The sequence below is a fragment of the Vulpes vulpes genome, chromosome 5, assembly GCF_048418805.1.
Source record: "Vulpes vulpes isolate BD-2025 chromosome 5, VulVul3, whole genome shotgun sequence".
Lineage (NCBI taxonomy): Eukaryota > Metazoa > Chordata > Mammalia > Carnivora > Canidae > Vulpes > Vulpes vulpes.
In genome coordinates this window covers 68,924,635-68,937,766 of record NC_132784.1, presented here as the reverse complement: position 1 = coordinate 68,937,766, position 13,132 = coordinate 68,924,635, and the positions used below count along the sequence as shown (strand labels likewise).

The window sequence follows — 13,132 nt, the reverse complement described above, 5'->3', positions numbered from 1 at the left end:
AGGTTTACTAGCAGGTTACGGAGAGCCAAAGTACTCTCCCCGGGTTTTTCCTAAGAAGGTAAATGCCTCTGGAATTTTTTTTTTTATTCCTAAAGGTATTAAAAAGCAATTTTATGTTATTTCATCGTGTTGAATGTAATTCACGAACCTCCCCTTGCATTTTCGCAGCTAGAACCCACTGGGTATTCATTATGTTTCCTGAGTGGTCAGCGTTCCCACAATAGGATCTGTGATTTTACGTGTATGAAGGGAAAAGAAGGAAGAAATATCTCTTTATGTAATAAGTTTCTTCTGCGGCATTGGGATTAATTACAAGCTGGATGTCTTTTTTTTCTAAGGGACACAACCTAGCCTGAATTTCTAAATAAGCACACTTAGGAGGTTGGTGCCAGGACAGGAGGGGAGGAGGAGAGGGGGTTTTGCATTTCCTCTTCTTTTTCCTCCCAAGAGAAGCAGGGACAGTGAGTGGTGTCAGCTCCCCAGGCTCAGGCCTCCATGGCTCACAGCTTGTCCCCAAGACCAAGAGGTGACACTGGGCAGCAGGCACAGGGCCACAGTGAGTTCTGCAGGGGAGCTTTGCTTTTTGATGTGATAGCTCCAGTCTGTAGGTCAGAAATCATCCCCCAGTGTGACATGTGGCAGTGGTTTTAATGAAATTGTGGATTTGGTTTCTAATGGAAGCTCATCAAAGAAAATTCTTTGGTGGAAGCACCAAATCAGGTCCCGCTTTTATGACCCTACATGAACAGGTTTTCATGCACATCTTTCACTTTACTTAAGTGTCTTTGCATCGCTGAATAAAGTGAGGTCTTATGTGTGTGGAAAGGTAAGCCTGAAGCTGCTGTGGCCGCCTTTGTGAGCAATCGCCACCACCGCCATTCTTGCTCTGCTGATTTTGGGGTAAGAAATGGCACTTTTGGGTAAATGCAGCCTTGGACTGTGGCTCCGTGGACACTGCCACTGTGGGTCCATCAGCAAGGGCTCCAGTGAGGTGGTGTATTTGGTTCTTGGTCCGAGTTTTGCAACCTTTGCTCTTTCAGACTTCTGGGAAAGCGGAGAATTGATTTTATTTTAAAGAGAACAATGATGAGGTTAAAAAAAAGAGTGAGTGTTTTTAGGAGCAAATGTAACTTAAAACTGCCCGTTTTGGGGTGCCGGGGTGGCTCGGTAAATTAAGTATCTGACTCTTGGTTTCAGTGCAGGTCATGATCTCGGGGTCATGGGCTCAAGCCCGTGTGGGGCTCCATGCTGAGTGGGGAGTCTTCTTGAGATCTTCTCTCTCCTTCTCCCTCTGCCCTCCCTCTGCTTGCATTCTCTCTCTCTCTCTCAAATAAAATAGATAAAATCTTAAGAAAAACCCCACCCATTTCACACACACCCCCAAGAATTAAGAAGATGGACCAAGTGTGAGTGAGGACACGGAGCAGCTGGAACCCCGGCTCACAGCTGGCAGGAATGCACAACGGCTCCCATCTGGAAGGAAGGCAGTTTCTCAGGCAGTGAGACATGTGCTCCCATTACTCAGCCACTGCACACGTCAAGAGTGGCCAAAAGAAACCAAAAACACGTGGCCGCCAGAGTCCATGTAGGAACATGTCACAGCAGCTTCATACACCATACACAGCCAAGTGTCCTCATGAACAGGTGCATCCATTTGGTATGTCCGTCAATGGGATATTCCTCAGCTAAAGAGACGAGGACATTCTGGAACCCCAACGCCATGTAGATGAACCTCCAAAACATGGCACTGACTAAGAGAGGCTGGACCCACGAGCACATGTAGCTTGTGATTCCAGGCATGACCTTCCACCACACAGAGACATGACTAATATATGGTGAGAGGAGCTAGGGCATTCTGAGGTTGTCCGGAGAGGGAGGGGGAAATTGTCCAGCAGGCCTGTGGGAGCCTTTTGGGGTGATGGAGACACTCTGGTTCTTGGTTGGAGTGGTGCTGCATGGGTCTATACCGCATGCTCATCCAATGGTGGGTTCCAGTCTGTGCGTGTCACTGTATATACTGTCACCTAAATAAAAACAGTCTAATGACTGGGAGGGGCAGGAGAGGCACTTGGAGAGGAGATGAGAGGCTGTTTGGGGATGAATGCTGGTCCAGTTGGGTCATACATGTCAGAGAAAGCCCTTCTTTTCTCTGGATGCTGAGATGCTGAAACAGGGAAGCACCACAGTGGTTTGGCAAGAGCAGGTGCATGCCTGCACCCCACCAAGCAGCATGAAAACAACCATGGGACTAAGGTGGCTAGTGTATTGCTTTTCACTGCGCTCTTCTTTCAGTTTTGGGGGTGCATTTGAGAATTTTTATAATAAATCATGGGGGTGGCAGAAATAAAGGCTCTGTGTAAAGATAAGACTCAGGAAGCAATTTCTGCTCCTGTGTTTCCGCCCCCTGACAATTCTCTCTCCGTGGCTCCCGGCCCCCACCTCATGAGCTCTGTAGACAGATAAGATGTTGATGGAACAGGTTCTCAAGCCGTCATGTGTGTCTGGATGTTGGCTGGGAGAAGACATGTCCGAGAGGGACATGAGGACGTTCTGCTCTTGTGTGAATAAGCAAGGTGTCTTGGGCTGAGCTGTGTCCCAAAATTCCTGTGTTGAAGCTCTGACCCTTAGCACCTCAGAATGGGTCTATATCTGGAAATGGGGTCTTCAAAGAGGTATGGCGCCATTGGGCTGGCCCTGATCCAGTGTGCCTGGGGTTTCTGTAAGAAGAAGGGATCTGACACAGACACACATGGAGGGACGACCCCATGAGGACCCAGGGAGAGCACGGCCGCCCACACACATGCAGGGAGGCCTCAGGAGGACCCCATCCTACTGACTTCCAGCCTCCAGGACCAGGAGACCATATACACTTATACCCTTGAAGTTCGTCTGTCATATTTGTTGTGGTGGCTGGCCTGAGCTGGCTCCTCCGCATGTGTGTGGTGGTCTCAGCTGTCACTTCTTTCTTTGCTTACTGTCCTGCAGAAAATGCCACTAGGTTTCTGCTCCCAAATCACATCTCGTACTGATCTCTCTCATATACCTCTTTGTGAGCAAGGTGGCTCTGCCCCGACCGAGGAGCCAGAGCTCTCCTGTGATCAGAGGACACGTGCATAGCGCGCTGGCTGCGAGCCCCCAGGCTTTGGGGTCCAACGTTTGAGGTCTACCCAAATGGAAGGTAGAAATCCAGCATCCTTGAGTCCTACAGCCCACTTCCTCATTGGTGAGGCAGGAATCACAGCAGCGCTACTTAGGGGTGCGTGAGGGTTAAGTCAGATGCTGCAGTTAGGAGCCTGGGGAGCATAGGTGCTAAGCACTGCGCTGTCCCCGCCGTTAGCTGCAGCACCATAGTTGTTACCGCGGTGTCCTGGAAGCCAGCCCAGGAGCAGCCTTAACCCCTGAGATTGCGTCCCCAGCCTGGGCCTCTAGGACTGAGAGGCTCTGTAGAGGCATCTCCCCGCTTCCCTGCCTGCTCATGCCTCTCCAACCTGAGAGTCCCCACACCAGCTGCTCTCTTGAAGGCTGTTTCTCTGCAAACACAGAAGAACCATTTGCTCTTTATCAAGATTTCCGGGAGCAAACAGTGTCCTTCAAAGCTGGTGCTATTTCAGAGGGGAAATTTGCATTTTATTGGCAAATCGGTCTGGGAGGGGGATGATGTACTTGGTGGATGTGAAATAATTACCTCCCGTTTCTGTGTGTGTGTAATGCTAAACTTTTATGCCTCTCTCAGATGTTTTTTATGACTTCTTTTCACCTCGACTACCATAAATATTTTATATAACAGAGGTCTGGATAATGCTGCGCAGAAGACTCTCCTACATAAGAGGGCCTGGGGGTCATGGCCCCTCCATGGAGCTGGGGGCTCGCTCACCCGGTTGGTGGTTTCCTTGCACAGCTGGGCTCAGCAACTTAGATGATGAAAGTAGATGAGCTGGATCGTAGTCTGTCTTTGCCTGTTGATTGGATCACAAACCTCTAGATGTTGAAGATGGCTTTTCTTCCAAAGTGTGAGTTCTCAGAGCCTACCACAGGGTTCAGTGTCTCCCTTATGACCAGGGAATAATTGAGGTGCGAATCTCAGCTCCCGGAGGGTTACCTTGCAGATATCAGTGCCCTGTTTTCAAACAGTCTGAGCTGTGGCAGCAGGGGCGTCATGCAGCCCCCAGAGCAAGGAGAGCCTAGGAGTCTCAGCAGGGGGAGACCTTTGTCTATATCAGGCAGCCCTTCTAAAGGGCTCCCTAGAAGACCCCAGGAAGTGCATAATACCCTCTATGGGCTCAAGCCATCCATCCACCCGTCCACTCAATCACCACCCTTCCATGCACTCACTCATCATCCATGTACCCACCACCCCCCATGCATCCAACCAGCCCCACCAGCACCTGCCAGCCTTCCTGCACCCTCGGGACCCCAGTGGCCTGGTCCCCATGGCAGAGACCCCTGGGGGCGCTGGGAAGTGGGTGTGATGGGCTCTCCTCCCCACACTGGTCTCAACACCAGGCTCCAGGAGGGCCTCCTTGGCATGGACAGAGGTCCCTATCTCGGACGTCACAACTGATGCCAGCAGGGACAGGAAGTGCTCCCTATGGCTTCCCTGGGAGCCTAAATGGGAGAAATAAAGTCCCCTATGCCTCGTGTCTGTAGAAGGTCTTGACTCCTTCCCAACGGCGGGTGTGGAACTGGGGCCAGAGTGGAGGGGACTGGTCTGGTGTGAATGCCCGGTGTGCTCCAGAGGTGGCTGTCTGATGCCCGATAGTCTCGGGTCACAGCCCAGAACTGGCTGCCCACCTGCCTTCAGGACTCTTCCCACACACATGGGCATCCCAGCTCTAGGACTTTCTCTTCCTCACCCCTGCAAGGGCCCCAGCTCCAGCCTTCCCCCTCTGCCATCTCCATCCTGCCTGTTATGGGGCCAGACTGGCATGTACACTGCATCACCAACTGTCCGCCAAATCCCCTGCAGCCCCTGCCACGGCACCTTCTCCCAGTGCACCTGCCAGCACCCTCTGTGTGTTCCCAAGTGAGGAAGGAAGCAGGTCTATGGCTTAAGAAAGGAGGGGTCAGTACATGCCTCTCTGAGTCCAGAGGAGCCCCTGCATCTCCCCAGATCCAAACACCTGCCACAGGGTGGATGCCTACATCTCACGAGGGAGGCTCCCAGATGGCTGGCCCTATTCTGTGCTGTTGAGTTGTTCTTCAGACGGGGTGGGGGGGAGGGAGGAGACAAGGGTGGGGGGGCAGGTGCAGGGAGGGAGGAAGAGGTGGGGCAGGTAAGTCAGAAAGCAAAGGTTCTCCTGTCTTCACACCGTCCTCTCCGACTGCAGGGCAGCATCCATCCTCCTGGAGAGTGCGTTTACACTCCCAGAACACTATTGCTGCATGGCTTTCTGTGGCCCCCCAGCCAAGGCAGCCTGCCCAGTGTGGCTGGTCATACGCCCTTGGGGACAATGTGTCATATCCTCGTCCTTGTTCTACTGCATTCTGCTAAAGTGACTGACCTGTGTGATTCCATTACAACTTCTTTTAAATGCCTTAGTCAGTGAAAGATATTTATAGCCTTACTCTGTGCCATGATAATTAGGTAAAGATTCTGGACTTGAACGGTGTGAGTTAACGTCTGGCTTCAGCTGTGGGGTGTCAGGCAAGTTACTTAACCTCTCTGTGCCTCAGTGTTCTTAAATGTCAAGTAGAGATAAGGGGGCCCACTTCATAGAGTAGTTAGGATCAGAGGGGGGCTATCCTTATAAAGCCCTTGGAGCCAACTGTGTCCGTGTAAGCACTTGATATCTGTGTGTTATGATTTTTATTATTAATATGATGTGTATACCTGTAACTAAGGAGAACTGATCCCAACATCTTACTTTATTTATGCAACCAAGCCAGCAGTGACACGCTGGCTGGATGGCCCTGAGACACTGCCATCAGACCCGGTCCCCTCTCCATCCTTCCGTAAAGCATTTACCATGCCAAGCCCGGGGTGGGTAGCAGGGATGTTGCAATGGAGCAGGACAGGCAGGTGGCCCCTACCTACAGGAGAGGGCTTTCCTGGCCCTGAAGTCATCCAGGAGGGACGGTCAAGCAGGCTTCATGGCTGCACGGTAACTCGGTTTGCAGCTCCTAAATCTTTTTTCAGGGAAGTATAAACTTGGACTTGCTGGTTTCTGGTCCTTTTCAAAGTTATTTTTAGCAGCCATTCCGGGTGTGCCATGTGGGGCAGATGTGGGTGTGCACTTGTGTGTGTCTGATTGTGCACAGAGGGCCTTTGCAAGGAGCTGTGTGCCACTTACACCAAAGTAGTCAGTGGTAATCAGTGACGGTAGTGAGGGCGAGCCTTTTTAGGGGCTTCCCACCTGCCAGGCCCCTCTGTAGCCCTATTTATGTGTGTCTTACAAATCCTCTCACCGAACCTACTTTGCAGATAACAAAGCTGAGGCCCATGGATTAACTGTCATGCCAAAGGTCACACAGTATCGGTCTGGCAGCCTGGGGTCAGAGCCTTTCACCTCTAAGCACCTGTCTGCCTGTCACATGTGGGCCACTGGGCTGGGGCTATCCTGGATGGATAGGTGAGCGGGGGGCAGGGGGGCTGATTCTCATCGCGAGAGGGGGCACCTCGGGTGGCCGACTACCTGACTGAAACTGTCTGGACACAGTTTCTCCTTCAACACCTCCCTGCCTTCCATTGCCCCCCGACAGAGGCAGAGCTCTGGGGACTGGTGTTACCCAGAGGTGAGAGGTCAGAGAGGGGTGCGTATGCCAGGGCTGCCCTGCCCCTGTGTGTGTTGTCTGAGGCCTTTCCCTCCCCCCCCCCCAACCCCTGTCATCCCGGCACCCCTATGCCTTGGTGGGAGATGGCTATTCCAAAGCTCAGGCATCTCTCCAACACCTGCTGGCCCTTGCAGATGGATCATGTTCCATATTTATTTGACCTTCTGGCCAGCTGGTCCACACAGGTGCATTTTGCCTTTTTCATTTAATTGTGGCAAAGTATATAAAAACCCTAAATTCTATTATCTTCACCTGTTTTGTGGCATTCCATACATTGTTCTGAAATCCTCGCCACTATCCATCTCTAGAACTCTTTCCATCTTGAGAAACTAAAACTCCATCCCCAGGAAACACTAGCCCGCATCCCCTCTGCCAGCCCCAGTGCCTGCTGTCCTGCCGCGTGTCTTTACAGATCTGATGGTTCTAGGGACCTCGTGTGAATGAGGGCCTACAGGATCTGTCCGTTCGTGTCTGGCCTGTTTCACGGGGCAGGTGCATCCCTGTGGTAGCAGGTGTCAGGAATCCCGTCCTTTCTAAGGCTGGATAATGTTCCACCGTATGACAGCATTTTGCTCATCTGTTCCTCTATTGACGGGCACAGGGGTGGTTCCACCTTTGGCTGTTGTGAGTCAGGCTGCCGAGAACATGGGTGTGCAGATACCTCGAGTCCCCGCTGTCTTCATCTGCTTGGGCTGCTGTGATGAAATACCACAGACCAGATGGCTCAAACAATTTATTCCTCACAGTTCTGGCAGCTGGAATCCCAAGGTCAGGGTGCCAGCATGGTTGGGTTCTGAGGAGGCCTTTCTTACTGGCCTTCCCGTTGCATCCTCACAGAGGTGGGGGCATGGGGAGAGCATCTCTGGTATCCTGTCCTTATGAGGGCACAAATCCCATGACAGGGGCCCCACCCTCGTGACCTCACCTGATCCTAACCACCCCCCAAAGACCCCACCTCCATATACCCCGGGGGTTAGGCTTCAGCGTAGGAATTTTGGGGGGGAGGACAGAGACATTCTGTGTGCAGCGCTCTACCCCGGAAGCCCCAAACCTGGGTCTTCTTGCATGTAAAATATGTTGATGTCACCTAACAGCCCCAAACATCTCACGTCATCCCAGCACCATCTCTAAAGTCCAAGGTCCTATTTAAATATTATCCAGCTTGGGTGTGAGTGAGAATCAAGGTATGGTTCATCCCCCAGCTGCAAAGCCGCGAAATGTGACAAGCTGTGTGAGCTCCAGCGTGCAGCAGCGAGACAGGTGTGCGGGAGACATTTCCCTTCCAAAGGAGAAAGTGAGCAGAAGGGAAGGACGTTGGGTCCCCGGCAGCCAGGTACCTGGCCGCCTGCTCCGCGAGGCCTTGTAGCTTGAGAACAGACGCTTTACTGAGTCTGCTGAGTCACACGTTAATCTCATCCAGAAACACCCTCACAGACGCACACACCTGGGCGCCCCCGTGGCTCAGTCAAGGTGACACATAAAATTAACCATTGTACTTGCTCTGAGTCCCTTTGGGTCTAAAGCCGGATGTGGGACTCCTGGATCGGACGGTAATGCTGTCAAGCTTTCTGAGGCCCTCCAAACTGTTTCCCACCGTGCCTGCACCCACTGGCATTCCCCGCAGCAGTGTCCCTGGGTTATATGCTACATCAGCCCTGCAGACCCTTCCTTCTGAGCCCCTATGTGCCAGCAGCTCTGTCTCCAGCTCCTCAGGGGGCTGCGTGGACCCCCCAGCTGGGCTCCCTGTCTTGTGTCCAGGGTCCTTGCCAGGTGGGCTGTCCCCATAGGAGCATCATTCTACCTGACAACGGTTCCCGCTCTGCTTCTGTCTTTGCAGACCCAGCGGCTGCCCCCAAAATGGTCTTTGCCTCCCACCTTTTGCCCACCCTACCCACAGCTGGTATAGACGGGCTGCCACAGCTCCTCTTCCACTAGCAAGTCAGGCAGGGGCCGGCCTTGGCTGCTGGCTGCTCCTGTCGGGAGGCATCATTGGAGGGCAGTAGGAGGTGGTGCCCAGGAGTGGAAGCCAACATCACTCCCCAGGGCAGAGGTCTGGGATCCGTGGTGCCTGTAGCTGTGTGGCCCCCCGGCCTCTGCACTGAGTGGCATTGGTCCGGGGCACTCCAGGGCAGTGGGCCAGATGGGCAGAAACATACATTCAAGGGGCTTCTTGTGGGGAGCTGGCTCACGTGGCCATGGGGGCTGCAAGCTTGAAATCTGTAGGGCAGGGGGGAGACTGGCAGGGGAGGCTGCAGGCTTGAGGCCGGATGTCTTCTCTGGGAAACCAGGTTTTTCAAATAAAGCCTCCCCCGCCCCCACTGTCCCTGAAAGTCACCCGACCATAGATGTGTGTGTGTGTGTGCAGGCTGACTCCCCCGCGGGTGTAGACTGATGGTGCCGGGAGCCCTGCCCATGTGGGTTCTGGCACCGGTCTCCCTGGGGTCCCCCGCCAGGCCTTATTGCTTTAGCTCATGGGTCTGTCGGGCCCGGGTCAGGACCACTTCCCACAGTGTTGCCCTAGTGTTCTGCACGCATGCAGGGCTGGAATCTTTCCCGCTGAACTGAAATCTTATGAAGAGCTTTAGGTACTTTTTGGAGGATTCCCTTCTTGCTATGGGGAGGACGGGGCTCCCGGGTGTGCCTGGTGGACGTACAGGTCACTGAGCGCCCCGCTGCTGTGCAGGTGGCCCCTGCGGCGGGCTTCTGGGCAGAGGCACGTTCTCCTGTAGGTTCTTGCAGAATGAGAGCCTCTTCTCATGACACAGCGGGGGGGCCAGAGGGGGTCCAACGTGGTGTTTGACTCTGCGGGTTTGAGGGCTGATGGATTCTGTGGCTGCCGTTTAAAGAGCCGTGACTGTTCCTGCCATTTGTGGCAACACGGATGGTGATTGGCGCGGACCCTGCTGTGCACTGGGAAATTGCTGAGATGATTGATCCCAAACGTTGTCATCACAGGGAAAGAGGTGACGTGTTGCATAACCTCACAGCTCTCTTCCCGCCTTCTTTGTATGTTGAGTCGTTAACGTTGTGCACTTGAAACTCACACAGCGTTGTGTGTCCATTATATCTGAATAAAACCGAACATCTCTTGCTTCAAAACCAGGGGGCCGTGAGTGTGCCCTGCTGCGGCGAGGCCATCGGGGGTGTGGACGGGTGCGAACGGCCGTGCCGTGTGGCTGCCTCGTTAACGCCATGTCCGCTCTTGCAGGTGGCGATCATAGCCGGCAACTTCGAACTGGCGGAGTACATCAAGAACCACAAGGAGACGGACATTGGTGAGTGGGCTCGGGGACGCAGGGCTCCGTCGGGTGGGCGGACGCTCCCCGCCTCCTCGCATCCTCACGAGACTGGCCTAGGGCCCGTGTTTAACAGAACCTCACGGAAGCGTGGTCCTAGCCACGTTTCCATCTTCGTGCTCATGTGTCCGTGACTCATGGCACGCGGTGCGTGTCGGTCACTGTCGTCCACCTGGTGTGTGGGATGAATCTGCGGCTAGCCTAGGCGGGTCTGTTGGAAGATTCTGTACAGTACACACTCTCATTTAAACTAAGAGATGGCCACATGAGGCAGAGCAGAGACCCGGTGGGACCCCTGACCCCCGGCTCTGAGGCCATTCTTCTGCCCCCGCAGTGGCGCTCATGACCATTCCCCTTTCTAGTACCCCTTATGCCATCCAGGAGGACCGTGTCTGGGGCTCCTCCTCTGTCCCATCGCCCTGCGGGCGGCTGGGCCCAGTCTTGCATCTCCGAAGAGCCCGCTGGCCTGTTTCCTCCGGCCCCGGGCCTGCACAGGACCTGCAGCGGGGAGCAGTCCCAGTGGACCAGCAGTGGTGAGCTTTTGAAGTCGGTGCCAATCCGTTGATGGGGTGGGTGGCAGGCTCGAATGCACCTGGAAAGGTGGCTGGATGGCATCTGTGTCTTACTGCTTGTGGCCCTCACCCCGTGTTTGGTGTTGGGGGTGAGGGAAACTACCTGTCTGGCTGTCAAGTCTTTATCAAGTCTTTACCATGTTCAGTGTGTGGCTGGTACCCTCCTTGGGTCTGAGAATTGTGCGAGGATGCAGAGGCAGATGCTTTGCTTGCGTCATCCAGCACCCTGTGCAGTACATCAGGGCCTCCCGGGGGCCGCGTCTGATGCCAACACGGGTCCCTCCTGTGAACCAGGGCAAAGGGCTGCATTGCTCTGAGACCTGGGCCTCCAGCTAGGCTGCACCAGCACCTCTGTGAGCACATCCTAAAGATTGCTGACTTCGTGTCCGCCACGCAATTTAGGGAATGGGCTGAGCCCATGAGGTGCCAGCAGCTCCCTTCCTGCCACATCCCCAGCACAACAGAGCAGCACAGTGGGATGGGGTTGGCTTGAGGTCTGAGGGTATCGGCTGCTGTGGTGGGAAGTGGAGTTTAGAGCAGGGCACGCCGTCCGGGAGGGGCAGGGAGCATGTGCAGGCCCCACCCACCACCACAGGGCCTCCTGAGGGGAGCTGGTTGTGGGTGCAGCAAGCCCGGGGTTGCCCTCCTGACTGCTCTGAGAGCTGGCCTTGATGGGGCCGCACCCTGCCCTGGCTCCGGGAAGGGGGCCGAGAGACCTCTGGGACCCTGCCTGCCCCACTACCAATATGAGCACCAGCCACTGCGCTGTCGTCCTTGCTAACTGCCAAGTGCCTTGAGGTACCAAGTTGATTTTAAAACAAAGAGGAGGGAGATTCCTGTCTCCTCCATTTGGAGATGTACCGAGCTTCCCTGTAAGGGATGCAGACAGCTCCATACTAGTTGAGCCACTTCTTTTTCTTTTTTTTTTTTTTTTAAGATTTATTTACTTATTTATTCAGAGAGAGAGGGGCAGAGACATAGGCAGAGGGAGAAGCAGGCTCCACGCAGGGAACCCGACATGAGACTCAATCCCAGGTCTCCAGGACCACACCCCAGGCTGCAGGCGGCACTAAACCGCTGCGCCACCAGGGCTGCCCCACTTGTTTTTCTTATTACAAAAGGAGTGCCTGTCTGTAAGGTGAATATGTTTTCATCACGACTCACCCATCCTGGCCCGTGGTTTATTTAAACTACAAAGGGCAGCCCCTGCTGACACGTGCCTGGTGCAGCTTCCATGTCTCTTGGCATGGGGACAAGGCCTGACACCTTTGGCTCTGTACCTTTGCAAGCCCACCGGGAGCTCCGTGAAGACACAGGGCCTGCTTTTACGATGAACCGAGGCAGGAGTCAGCACCTCTTGTTACCTACACCAGGGGCTTTCCACTGTGTGCCCCCCAGGGCAGGGATGGTACGGAAATCTGTGCTTCCTGCAGGGTCCCTTCAGCATCTCCCAGGAAGGGAAAAAAGAGACCTCTCCTTTCCTGTGAGTCTTCTGATGAAGGGTCTGACTGAACTAGCAAATTGGCACCAGGGCGCACAGAGCTTCTGGGTCCTTTGTGGGCAGAGTTATCCCTCGGTGCACTGATTCACTGGAGCTGTCAGTCCAGCGTAAAACCCCGTTCAGCCCTGTGCTCACTGAACCTCTGCCCTGTGGTCACCATCACCTGCATCTGCCCTTGTTCCTGGAGGGGAGCAGATGTCATATGTGTGGTGGGGAGCCTGGGCAGGGTGGCACCCTGGGCCATGAGGAAGTGGATCCTGTGCGCAAGGGTGGATCCCATGTAGGAGGGCAGATCCCGTGCAGGAAGGTAGATCTTGCGCATGACAGTAGATCCTGTGTAGGAGGGGAGGATCCCATGCAGGAGGGTGCATCCTGGGCAGGAGGGCAGATGCCATGTATGGTGGGGAGCCTGGGCAGGATGACACTCTGCGCTGGACAGGAGGGTAGATCCTGTACATGAGGGTGGATCCTACGCAGGAGAGTGGATCCCATGCAGGGGAGTGGATCTCGTGCAGAAGGACAGATGCCCTTCTGCATCTGTGGTGGAGTCTAGGAGGGACAGCACCCTGTGCCGTGAGGAGGGTAGATCTTGTATATGATGGTGATCCCATGCAGGAGGGTAGATCTTGTGCATGACAGTGGATCCTGTGCAGGAGGGGAGGATCCCATGCAGGAGGGTGGATCCTGTGTATGATGGTGATCCTGTGCAGGAGAGCAGATCCTGTGCAGGAGGGCAGATCCCATGTAGGAGGATGGATGCCCTGTGTGGTGGAGTCTAGGAGGACCAGCCCCCCACGCCGTGCCTGCGAAGGCTTACAGCAGGGGGCATGCCAGCTGCTCGTCCTCATTCAGGGGGCGTTCCCTTTTAAATGGAGTTCCTGAAGGCCCATGGCCTCACCCTCAGCCCAGGTGATCTCCCGCCTAAGGACGGTGTCCGCCCCATATCCTGACTCTTCCTTGATGTCCGCACTCCACTCCACCACCTCACGCCA

The 13,132-nt window shown here is 54.5% G+C and overlaps 1 protein-coding gene across 7 annotated transcripts in view; it reads left to right on the top strand.

The window, feature by feature from the left end:
• The window catches only part of SHANK2 (SH3 and multiple ankyrin repeat domains 2), a 510,304-nt gene that overhangs the window by 168,707 nt on the left and 328,465 nt on the right, over positions 1 to 13,132 (top strand). For all 7 annotated transcript variants that reach the window (XM_072758681.1, XM_072758678.1, XM_072758674.1 and 4 more), the window contains exon 11: positions 9,980 to 10,046. In XM_072758681.1, the coding sequence (XP_072614782.1) occupies positions 9,980 to 10,046 (67 nt within the window). The remainder of the gene's footprint in view (positions 1 to 9,979; positions 10,047 to 13,132) is intronic.